We start from the raw sequence: 12,535 nt of genomic DNA on the forward strand, positions 1-12,535 counted from the left end.
AGTTTATTTTATATATCTTTGTTCTGCAATGATCTAACTTCATAAAGCATTTTCCTTTGGGGCCGAAGCATGATTTTGACCTGAGATATTTCCGAGAACTGGGGGAAGTTGTGGCATATCTGTTCCTATTTTTTAAACTGTATGACCCCGTTAAGCACAAGTGAGTGCAAGTACGTGTATGTTTCCTGAATGATTTCGCTGTTGCAGTGTGGCATGAAAGCGTGTAACCTATGCTTCTGTATCTGCTGCTGTTGGATGTTTCCGAACTGTTTCACCCAGCTCTTCAAAGGAGTTATTTTCAGGTGGTGGTTCAGCTTCCAGAGAAATAACCCCAACGTTATGAAATAATCCTCTATGGTCCCAGGGTCTGATCCTGGGTTTAATTCTGCAAACTGCTTTGCTTACATTAGTGTTTGTGATGCTTGTTAACTTTCTGTGTCTCATCGTAGGCAGGGGTGTCGATCCACCCGTGTCCTTCCATGCTTGGTTTGGGAGTAGGGGGTCTGATCTGAGGTTAATCTGGTTTTCTTGCAGGTACAATCTTAGCACTTGGCGGTGCCATGAAGAGAGCTAAGTGCTTTTAAAAGACGTTTTGGAGCACTGCTAAGATGCCTCAACTAAGACAGCTTAAACGTCCCTTAGGGGTAGTCAAAGTCCCCGGCTCATAACTCATGTTGCTTGCATGACCCTCTGGCGCTGTTCGTGACCACTGCTCTCCCTGCTGGCTTGGGGTTTAGGTTTTTAATTTGCAAACCGTGTTGTTGCCATGTTACTTGTTCAATACAGGTTCCTATATGCCAGCAAAGACTGGGTATCACTTCTTTGAGAAATGTGTGCTTACCCCATCAATTCAGCTACACAGATGCCCGATTCAGATCATCCACAGGGCGGTCACAACAACTTCCCATGTGATTTAGGAAACCTTTGATCTGATAAGCAATCATGCACATGGCTCCTCTATTTTCCCCATGCTGACCTTCACAGTTTTCTATTTCAGGACCACTTGCGGTACAAGATGACAGTGGCAAAAATGTCTTGAGTTTTGAAAATTAGGGTTTGATGTGGGTATAGTTTTTGCTGAGGAGGGATGCTTCGCTCCCTTCTAGGGTAGCTGGCCTTTAAGGAGATAGTAGAGTACCACGTAACACTCGGTAAGGTGTTTTGGTGAGCTCAGCCTGGCTGTGCACTGGGGATGTAGAATTCTAGAATTGTCTAGGTTGGAAGGGACCTTTCAGATGATCGAGTCCAACCATCAACCTAACACTGACAAAAACCATCACTAAACCACCTCCCTCAGCACTATGTCTACCCCTGTTTTAAATACCTCCAGGGATGGCGATTCCACCATTTCCCTGGGCAGCCTGTTCCAGTGCTTGATGACCCTTTCAGTGTAAACATTTTTCCTGATATCTAATCTAGACCTCCCCGGCGCAACGTGTGCCTTGCCTGCACATACCTCCCCATTCCTTGGGCTGCGCTGAATTAGCCCTTTCAAAAATCTTCCAGCACGGCAGCCGACTTTTGCTGGCCCTCCTCCAGGAAGGGCAGCATTCGAGTGGTGTCTAATAAGCTGGTGTTTAATATGTTTGATTATACGACCTGTTGGAATTATTTATTTATTATTTTTTTTTTAATTGAACTTTCAAGCCGTACGCGTCGACTGCCGCTTTTTCTCACCTCCGAGGCCTCGTTTCCTTACAAACCAGGTTGATGGCGTCAGCTTGGCTGCCTGTCGCTGCCGTTCCTGCCCTCCCGACAGCTTCTGAACCCGTCCACCAATTTCAGCCTAGTTTGACACAAAGGTGGAAATCTGTGAGGTATAAAGAACCTTCAGCAGGCAGCCTGATGGAGTACTGTGTGCAGGTCTGGAGCCCTCAATATAGAAAGGACATGGACCTGATGGAGCGGGTCCAGAGGAGGGCCACCAAAATGATCAGGGGGTTGGAGCACCTCTGCTATGAGGACAGGCTGAGGGAGCTGGGGTTGTTCAGCCTGGAGAAGAGGAGGCTCCGGGGAGACCTCATAGTGGCCTTCCAGTACCTGAGGGGGGCCTACAGGAAGGCTGGGGAGGGTCTGTTTACAAAGGCCGGCAATGACAGGACAAGGGGCAATGGTTTTAAGTTGGAGAAGGGGAGATTTAGATTGGATATTAGGAAAAAGTTCTTTACTCTGAGGGTGGTGGAACACTGGAACAGGTTGCCCAGGGAGGTGGTTGAGGCCCCTTCCCTTGAGATATTCAAGGTGAAGCTCGACAAGGCCCTGGGCAACCTGGTCTAGTTGGAGGTGTCCCTGCTGACTGCGGGAAGGTCGGACTAGATGACCTTTGGAGGTCCCTTCCGGCCTGGACCAATCTATGAATCTATGGAGAAAAAGCCCTATTTGTAGAGCCAAGAAAGGAAAAGTTTCTGCAGGAGTTTCATCTGCCACAACACAACATAAAACTAGGCACCAATTCATAGAAAATCAAACTGTATTTAAAGAAGTCAGCTACTCCTGAATATTTCCCCAAACACAGGAGAAATGTAAATGTTAAAGAAATTAATTGCAAAATATTGGGCCAAGAGGCCATTATGGTTATTTGTTTATGTGAGTCAAAAGGAAGAAAACATCAAAAACAGACAAATGTCCAGCCTTAACTCTCTTCACTCATTTATACACTTTAAAACACACATGAATTACAGATGTGGCTACCATTTCTCTAATACTGGAATAAAATTAATATTTTAACATATGGGTATGGCGGCGTATCATTTTATTATTCTTTGTAGCACCATGCTAATATTTGACAAATTTTTCGGAAAAGTATAATAACTTGTTTGTAGGCAGTGTGCTATAGTTCTGTTAAGTTTAATAAGCATAACAGTGAGAAGATGGTCAAGCATCTAGGGGTAAAGAACTAATGGATTATCGATAATATTTTGTTAACAAGTTGTTTGTAGGTCTGTTGCTTCAGATGGGTGCACACTTAGCATGTGGATGCTACTTCATCCAGGGATGGTTCTGGTTTACTTTTGTGCATTTGTAATTTTTAACGTTTTTGCAACTTTCAAAGCAGGAAGTTTTTGTACTGTGCACACTTTCGGTAAGGAAAGAGATTGAAATGAATTTGGGGGAAATTACTTTTTATGAACATTTGATGTAGTATTTATGAAAGGGCTTTGTTTTGCCTTCTTTTGGTTTTATAAGATTATAGTCAGGCCATGAGGAAAAAATACATTGTATATAAGCGGCCATCATAAAAAACAATTCCAATAGTAATTTTAAAAAATTGTTAATGCATTTTTGTTACGACTATTACCGTCTTTACATATAAGTTCCTAAACAGGGTTGTAATTTGCCATGCTTACCTGTTTTGAATAGTATTTTGTAAGTGTCTTCGTGTTTTGCAAGTAAATTCCTTGGTCTCAGATAAAACCGAAGGGATTACATGGGGAATCCGAATGGCAAAACCTGTAGCCTCCCTGTTGGAGGCATCCTCATCTCCTCGGGAAAGGTGGGGACCCCCAGTACATGCACAGGGAGAAGCTGGAATATGCACTGCTCCTCTCACGCCTCAACATCTGTCTCAGGAGGCTTGTCACAGATAGGTAATGCAGAATTTTATGTAATAAACTGGTGTTTTTCAGTGCTCGATTATCCCATTCAGCATTTAAAGAAGGAAGGCTGGCTCTTCTGTAGGACTTAGTGGCTTCAGCTGTTTGGTTTTCTCTCTGTGCCCCATCTTCCTTTTCTTTTTTTTTTTTTTTTCCATTTTTAAATTACACGGTTATTATCTGTGAAAATCATCAGCAGTGGAATAGCTGATAACAGAATGCTATCATTGGGCTCTAGAGGTAATAGCCAAATAAGATAACCAGGGAGCAAGAAGTTAAATCTGTTATTGTTCCTGCTCCTGCCTGCCGGTTCAGGGGTGTAACCTCAGCTACTCCGCTCTGTTGGGAGGGATGCCGCTGTCACTGGCCAGTTACAAATTAAAAGCTGTAAAAAGTCATAACGGGGGGGGGGGGATGTAAACTTGCACTGAAGACTTAAGTCAAGCCTATAGCCTGTATGTTTTTAATGACCTTCCTTACGAAACAGGAAATAAAACTCCAAAACAAAACTCCAAACAAACCAAAAACAAACACAACAAAACCCAGGGAACTTAAAAAACAAAACAAAACAAAAACAAAAACAAAAAAACCCAAACCAAAACCCAACAAAGAAGTTCACAAAGGGGGATCTCCCTGTTTTCAAGTAGAGAGCTACTTAAACAGAAAGACATGCTTGGGTAGGATGCAAGTTCAAGGTTTGTTGTAACATAAATGTAGGGTTTTTTCGTTCGGAATTAGGTATGCTCATGTCCCTGTATAGGAAGGCTTCTATATGAATTAACAAGGGACCAGAATCAAGGCTGAATAAGCTCAATTGACATTAATATTTTATGTAATTGGGTAAGGGAAATTTAATCTTTCCAACACCCTGTCACCCGACCAGCGGCGTAGCACACAGTCACTACACCCGACGGGAGGAGGTGGCTGGGAAGCTTCTTTTGATATTCAGCTACATTTTGCTATTGAATACAAATCCAAATTGCCAACATAAAACTCTTGAGAGCCAAATGGTACAACGTTAAGGGGTTACTTCACGCTCGGGTGTTCTGGGAGCATTTGGAGCTTGGATATGGGCTTATAACAGCCACATACGGGGGAAAGGCAGTCTTCAGTGTACGGGTCTGAGTATCTCGATAATTGGAGCCCCGTGGTACTCTGCGGCCTCTCGAGGTTGGGAACTGCAAACAGCCAACCCCTGGTTGGGTTGGGGCCAAAAAGCGTCATTTTAAAGGAATTGGTGCTGTGATTTATTAATTAAATCACACCCACACACGTAAATCCGCAGGCCAACCAATAAAATAAATACAATGCAGGACTTCCCTTGCGAAGGGCTTTTCTCGCCGCTTTAGCTGGAGTGGAAAGGGTGCTAGAGTATCTCTGTACGGGGTTGACAAATATTTTTCTAAGTTTGGACTAGGAGGTTTCTTGCAAACCGCCCACTCTCCTCGCTGGATCGGGGTGGGCAGGAGCCAGCTGGCCCCAGCCCAGGGAACCGGTGTGCCGGGTCAAGCGGGAGATGCTCTGATTCAGCAGAGCCTGTGGTACAGCTCGGCTCCCCTTATCCTTATTCACCTCCTACAGCAAAAACTCCCTCTTTTGGGTACTGGGTACACTGGGCTGGCAGCATGTTCCAGCAACATTGGGCTTGGCCTGTGCTGGGGAGGGGATTGCTGCTCTCGTAGCTGTCTGGTTTATCCAGCTACCTAAGACTTAAGTTTAGGCAGCTGAATAGTGCTGTTGATAAAGCTGCTCGCATGCCTGGCATCAGCTTTCCAATACCTTGTTGAACCAGAGATGATGCGTGTTGCATCTTTGGAGAGGGACTTCTTATGAGGGACTGTAGCGATAAGATGAGGGGTAATGGTTTAAAACTGAAAGAGGGAAGATTTAGATGAGATATGAGGAAGAAATTCTTTACTGTGAGGGTGGTGAGACACTGGAACAGGTTGCCCGGAGAAGCTGCGGATGCCCCATCCCTGGAGGTGCTCAAGGCCAGGCTGGATGGGGCTTTGAGCAACCTGCTCTAGTGGAGGTGTCCCTGCCCATGGCAGGGGGGTTGGAACTCGATGATCTCTAAGGTCCCTTCCAACTCTAACCATTCTAGGATTCTATGATCATGGGGTTTGGTGCATAATTTTTTCTCTTCTGAAGTTTCCTTTGCACTGTCACTTTGCCAAAAATAGGCTTATTTTGGGAAGCACAAATGTAAATTGAGTAGAGAATACCGAGTATTACTGTATTAAGTAGACTATAAAGGAAGGTTGATTCATCAATTTCTTGATCTTCTTTACTCCATTTGCTTAGGATGTTTGATTTTTCTATTACCAGTAAAAAAAATAGAAGTCTCTTATTTCAGAAGGGGCTGTGAACATTTCCTTATTACTAGTGAAATGTAATGTATGCTTTAACGAGCAAAATAGCTACTATCTGCCCAAAACACATATATTCATTGTGCAATCAGTACTTTCATACGTAAAATTAATCCTTAAATGGTGCCAGGAGAATTAAAGTGTGTAATTGTTATTATTTAAATGCCTTGAATGTATTTGGAACAGTCATATTTTTCTTGTATATATTTTCATTTTGTTTTCATAATCTACACTTTTAAGACACCCAGCAGTTACGCTATATACGGTTATACACGTCTTAGCTGCTTTTTAATTTATTCTTGTATAATCCAGTATTATTAAATCCTGTGGACTAAGGAACTGATCTTGTTCATTAAAATCAATAGATGCGGTGTTGCTCTGTGTTTGTGGTGTGGTGCTTTTTGTGTTTTTTCTTTGTAAGATCCATCCTTCTGGGTATAGCCAACTGATGTATAAAGGGTCTGATCCTTTAGGCTTTACTCGGGGAAATATCCACTGATGTCAATGCCTGAATAGGATCAGTCTCTTAAAAGGAAAGTTTATTTGAAATTGCTCTAGCTATTACTATTTCCTTCTGGAGAAAAATAATCTTACTCATCAAAGCTTTAGAAACAGCATCAAGAAAGCCAAGTTCAGCAGGTCTTTCAACCATGAGATGTCATCCATCGCTGTTTCAAAGTGTAGCCTGGTACATACCAACAACCGCTCAACCATCTCTTTTCTTTCTTGTCTATATTTATTTATTTTTGTGCTCCCAACTCTTATTGGCATCTAAAATCACTAATCTCTACCCATTACCATTTTTGCTAATTTACAGTGATAACTGTGGCTCTGTTTTCATTAGGAGATGAAAGCCGGGAAATTAAAAAACAAATTACAGGGATGAGAAGATTACTGAATGACAGCACTGGAAGAATCTATCAACGAGTTGGCAAAGAAGGAGAAAAACTGAAGGAGGAGCCCCAAGATTTAGACTTAGCCTGGGCCCAGCGCCTGAATCCCCCTGCGGAGTCCCAGGCGAGCCTTCATCCTTCACAGAGTGGCGCATGGAATGAATTATCACCCCAAGCGAGCCATTTTCCAGGGCAATACGGAACTCGGTCCAAAACGTTCCAAAATCAAACACGAACCGTGGCATCCAATGGTATGATCTGCATTAGATACTGAGAACAGTACTTTTTTTTTTTTTTTTCTCTCCTTGTAATGTACTAAATTTCTGCCTTTGTTGTGGTGATTTATTGTACTGCTGCACTGAAATCAGTTATAGTTCAGCGTCTACAAAATGAGCACATAGTTATCACTTTGAAAAGGTGCGAAAGTGGGCACAGTGCATTCTGCTACCATCTGTCTTAGCTTTTAAAATGGATTCCTGGTGATAGGACAGAATTACTCGATGCTGTTACAGGCTTAATTTCTATACAGTACTTATTAAAACAGCTTTTGCCATTGTTATTAAATTCATTGCTAATTAAATGTCAACCTCTACCACTCCTCTTTGCAATGAGTAATGTAGCACTCTTGTGACACCACTTGCGGAGCAGGATTCTTCTGACTTTCATAAGGGGATGGCATCAGCCTTATAACTGGCCGCTGAACTTCAGGTACAAATTTTCCATCACAGCCTTAAGCTTTTATTCTGATGGTACCATCAGAGGAAAGAGCTGATGGAGTCTTACCTCTGAACAGCGTGTACTAGAGCGTGGTCCATCTTGTGCTGGCAGAGAATTCTGCCTTGAAGTAGATGACAATGTGCCCTAAATATGCTTTTCTCTTGTTGTTCTAAGTCCCAGAAGATGAAGGGTTTGCTGTCAGATTCCTGAATGTCTTCATTAACGATCTAAATGCAGTCGAGAAAGTTTTTCTCCTGATATTCAACCCTAAACTTAGAGGGGATTTTATTTTAAAGGAGTACCTCAGTTCTAAATTCTGGGAAATAAAAAACTGTGAGATTTCATAGAATCCTAGAATGGTTAGAGTTGGAAGGGACCTTAAAGATCATCAAGTTCCCAACCCCCTTGCCGTGGGCAGGGACACCTCCACTAGAGCAGGTTGCTCAAAGCCCCATCCAGCCTGGCCTTGAACACTTCCAGGGATGGGGCACCCACAGCTTCCCTGGGCAACCTGGGCCAGTGTCTCACCACCCTCACAGTAAAGAATTTCTTTCTGGTATTTCATCTGAGAAGATTATCTATTTCTAATTTCCAGTTGGTTCTGAAGGTTTTCATGCTTCCCAATAAGGGCATCTGCTGTGTGTCCTTCTCTAAAGGCTTAAAAGTTCTCATTGCTTGTAACACATTAATAAGAAGCCAACTGTTATTATTCTTAGTATTGTCACCGCAGTAAAAAATATACAGCCCTGGGTTTCACCAGATTGCCTGTTTCTCTGTAGAGGCAATGATTGACACAGATGTACCAGGTGACCTGGAGAAAGATGTTGCAGTAGGTCATGCTAGTTTTATTTATTTTATAATACAAAACAATAGTTGTGGGGCTTTTTTTAAAAGATGCAGATCCAGGGGAGAGGGGAAAACACTTGATGGGAGTTAGCATCCAAGTCTAAATCTACGCTCTCAAAATCCCACCGTAACAACTTTTTAAATGTAGCAGGACTCGAAATTCCTCGCACATCTCCCTCTTTGCCCTGAGAGTCCCTGGGCACCAGCGGGGACAGTTCTCTGCATGCACAGGAGTGCCCAAGCCTGCACAGATTAGGTGCCTAGTTCCTGGATCCAGAAAGTAGGTGGAGCAGCACCTCTGTGCCCTCAGGGGCCTGATTCAGCATGTGAGCTAAAACGTGTTGACAGGATTTGGCCCCGTGTGCGAGAAAATGTCAGCGTTTTAATTTCTCGTACAAGGAGGGAAGGTTTGGCTGATTTATGGTCTCCTACAGGTTAGAACGGTCTGTGAGACGGTAGAAGGGTTGAGTTGACCGACCTCTGGGCTGGTCAGGAGGAACGTCCCAAGCTCCCAGCTCCTGGGGCAGTGCACCAGGAGGCACCTTCCGCCCCTCCCTCGGCAGCTCTCCTACTGCAGAAAGGAATGCAGTCTTTTAGGTTATTACATAAAGATGGGTGTGGGCCCTCTCCTCTGGCCACCTTTGAGAAGATGACATGCGTAGCTCTTTTGAGAGCAAGATTTCAGGTGTTTACCTCCAGCGGGGTGCTGTGGTCCTGCCGGACAGTTTTGCTGCTTTGGCTCCAAAGCCCGTTTTCTAGGAAGGGAAAACTTTTGATGCGTTTCTGGGCTGTGAGGAAGCTCTGAAACTGCTCCTCACCCAGCACACAGCTCTTTTGGGCAGCTGTTCTAACATCCCAGTTGCGTTGCCCAGAGCCTGAGTATCTAACTCAGTATTTTAGATGTTACTAGGAGGATGGACAAAGTCCTTAAAAGCTGAGTGTAGAAATGAAATCAAATATCAGAAGGAGATACTACTTCTTGGTACCTACCATGGTGTTTAAACTGTTTGGGTAGGACATAAGCTTATTATCTGGGGCTGTCAGGCCTAGGTCATCCCTGGGAACATGTCCAGTCATCTAGAGCAGGCGGTCTGAGTCCAGAAGCTGTTTCTGTTGGATAGATAGCCTATAGGAAGCCAAGATATACGTTGTAGGCTGTGTGAATTACTCAAATTTGAATGTAATAGGCATCTAAGTCCATCTAACTAGCATAGTTATCTACTTATGTGGTAAAGGTGGGTCAAGGAGAGGCTGGAGAAGCGCTGGTGTAGGAAGTAGTCATGAAAAAGGTGTTGGCAAAGAGAGAACAGGAAATTTGGCAGCGATGCAGCAGCTGAACTGCTTTTCGCTTAGGTCGAGATCGTTCTCAGTGGATTGCACTTTCACGCTTTTCACGTGTAAACTGGTGGTAGTAGTGTTACACCAGGTGAATTCACTCCCAGCAGATCCAGCTGCAAGAACCACTGTCCTGGGCTACACGCTGCTCGCACGGGGGAAGCAACTAATGTATTTGTGTGATCTCCTCTCAATCATAGGAGCCGGTATCAAATTTGCCTGCTGGCTAGCTTCCAAAAGAGAGGGAGATGGCTCTTTAAAGACTCCTTCATAAAAATAAAAAGTCTGCTCTCCTTTTAAAATTAAAAATTGATTTATAACAAGTTGAAAAGGGTTGCTTTTGTCCTCTAAAAATGATAAAGATAGTGCTTGGAACAATGACTGAAAACACTCTACAAGATGTTTCTTACAACACAGTAACTGATCAGAAGAGGGAGGATAGAAAGAAAATAAAAAACCCTCATGAATATGAATGAAGTCAGTAGAACCCTGCTTTGATTTGAAATATTGGTGGTCTCTTTTCCCATTTCCAGTACCTATGGTAGATTTACATGGGTAATTTCTATCAATGCTAATGGGGATTATAATGTAAATCCCCCATGCCTCAATGGGAAAACAGACCCTTTGGTTTTCCATCAGGAGCCTGCGTGCTTTCATTAGGAACGTGTTATATTGCAACGGGAAAGATGTACAGGTATTTACTGATACAATTTGTCCAAGTTTTCACATGCAATTCACCACGATATAGAGTCTTTGTTAAGAAGGAAACAAAAGCCACCAGCCCTGTCTCCCGCTGTAGCCTTTCAGACATTATTTCCAGAAGCCCACTAGAATACTGAATTCTGATCAAGAGAGAGGACAGGCTTTATCCCGAGGAGCTTATTAGTCTAAAACAACTGAGAAAGCACTGGAGGAAAGATGTTCTTACTATGTATTTTTCTTCTATTAATAAAACTCTCCTGATTTCTCGGGACTCCGTTTCTGGGGTACCTGCTTGTCTCACTGAAAGGTGTGGAGTTACGCTGATGCTATTAAATTATAAGTAGTCTTGAACCTCATGTACTTAAAAGTCTACCTTTTGCAAATAGGTAAAGGGTATTGGTGGAGCCAAGTTGAGGGACTCTGAGTAATCTCCTGCAAAGCTAAAGAGAACATTATTTTTTTTCCCTCTGTACCTGTAACAATGGGCCAAACGCTTTATGGACCATTGAAAAGATAAAATCCCATCCATGCCCCAAGGAACTTTCAGTCTGAATAGACAGCGTACAAAGGAAGGGTAAGATGAAGCTAGGCAGAGTCCTGCTGAGTCAGTAACCTGCTTTCTTGTTTTAATTCGAGACTCTCAGCCTGCTTTTCAGATCGCTTTTTACTTTTAAAAAGTTGATACGGCTGCAGGTGAAGAAGCTAGTGGAACTATCACATTCGTATTTGCTAGATTTACAGAGATTTTTAACTTATTCCGTTTATCCTAATGCAGCATTAACAGTTTCTGGCCGTGGATGATATTTTAAAATACCAAAATTTGTAATTGCAGTAGCGTGGACTGTCTAAATATCTGAGGAAAGGAGGAGAGTGACACCCAGAAGATGTCAGCAATCACTAAGTGGTGCATCAGTTTAGCTTCACAAGTCACTCACTTTTGGGCGAATGACCACCAGTTTACTCAAGCCTCATAGATGTTGCTTCAGAGCAGGAGGACTGAATGGAAGGAGGTAGAGAACAAGTACCTGGGAAAGGGAGTTTTGAGGATGGAGGGACACATTGGAAGAACTAGGAAAGGGTGGGATTTTCATCCATTTCCAATGAGGATTGAAGTCAGGGGATCTGTGTGGGTTCTGACATCAGGGGAGCTCTGATGAAAGAATGCAAACCAAACCTGAAAAGGTATTAATTTGGTTTGGTTTCAGAGGAAAGCAAATGTAATAGTGAAAAATGGGAAGATTTGTGAGTGGAGATTAAATGAGTTGCTTATGTTCACTTTAGCTAGATAATGATTAAAGGGCACCTGATAACTGTCAGGCTATGGAAGAAAAAGGGAAATACACTCTCTGAAGTCCACCACGTGTCACCAAGCGAGATGATTTTTGTTAGATCCATTTGTACTTGTCTTCACAAAGTGATCATCCCTCCTTTTGCATGCTTTGATGAGCAGTAAAATAGCCATCAATTTAAATGACTGTAAGCACATTTTGAAATGAAGTGGGGTACATCCTGTCTGGCCTCAGTTTCAGGCAGATACTGCTAGGTGTTCTGTGGAATTTTTGAAATTTTTATTTGCAGTGTTACAGCTAGGGATACAGCTATTTTAAACTAAAGCACAGGTTACAACTGTTCAGGTGAAGCTTTAAAATCCTGAACTGTTACAGCCTGTACTAATTTCAGACCTACAGCACAAAACTTCTAGAAAGCAAGGCCGTAATAAAAACACTGCAAAGGGCTAGAACTAAATGTTCATCTTGTTAATGGTTAAACACTGGTCAGAATTACTAGAAAAGAAGAATCTGTTAAACTACTATATTAATTTTCAAAGGGAAACTATGGAAAGCCCATCTCATAGGTCCCAGTGCTGGAAAACACGCCATAGAGAGCAATGCCACCCTAGCAAACAGAAGAGCAGATTTGAAGGCTTTCCTTGGTGGTGGTTCTTTTCCATCCTGTTTTGTTTTTTTTCCTCCAGATGAGGGATTTTATTTTCATTCTCAATTCTTCACATGGTAAAGAATGGCATGTAACATTCAAGCAGTTGAAAAATTCTTAGACCCTCATTTAATGTGCAGTATAA

General features: G+C 42.8%; 1 protein-coding gene across 1 annotated transcript in view; it reads left to right on the top strand.

The window, feature by feature from the left end:
• BEND7 (BEN domain containing 7) overlaps window positions 1-12,535 on the top strand; it is a 46,698-nt gene that overhangs the window by 8,146 nt on the left and 26,017 nt on the right. The window contains exon 3 of the mRNA XM_074168636.1: window positions 6,807-7,106. Within this exon, the coding sequence (XP_074024737.1) occupies window positions 6,807-7,106 (300 nt within the window). The remainder of the gene's footprint in view (window positions 1-6,806; window positions 7,107-12,535) is intronic.

Source organism: Numenius arquata, chromosome 2 (genome assembly GCF_964106895.1).
Source record: "Numenius arquata chromosome 2, bNumArq3.hap1.1, whole genome shotgun sequence".
Classification (NCBI taxonomy): Eukaryota; Metazoa; Chordata; class Aves; order Charadriiformes; family Scolopacidae; genus Numenius; species Numenius arquata.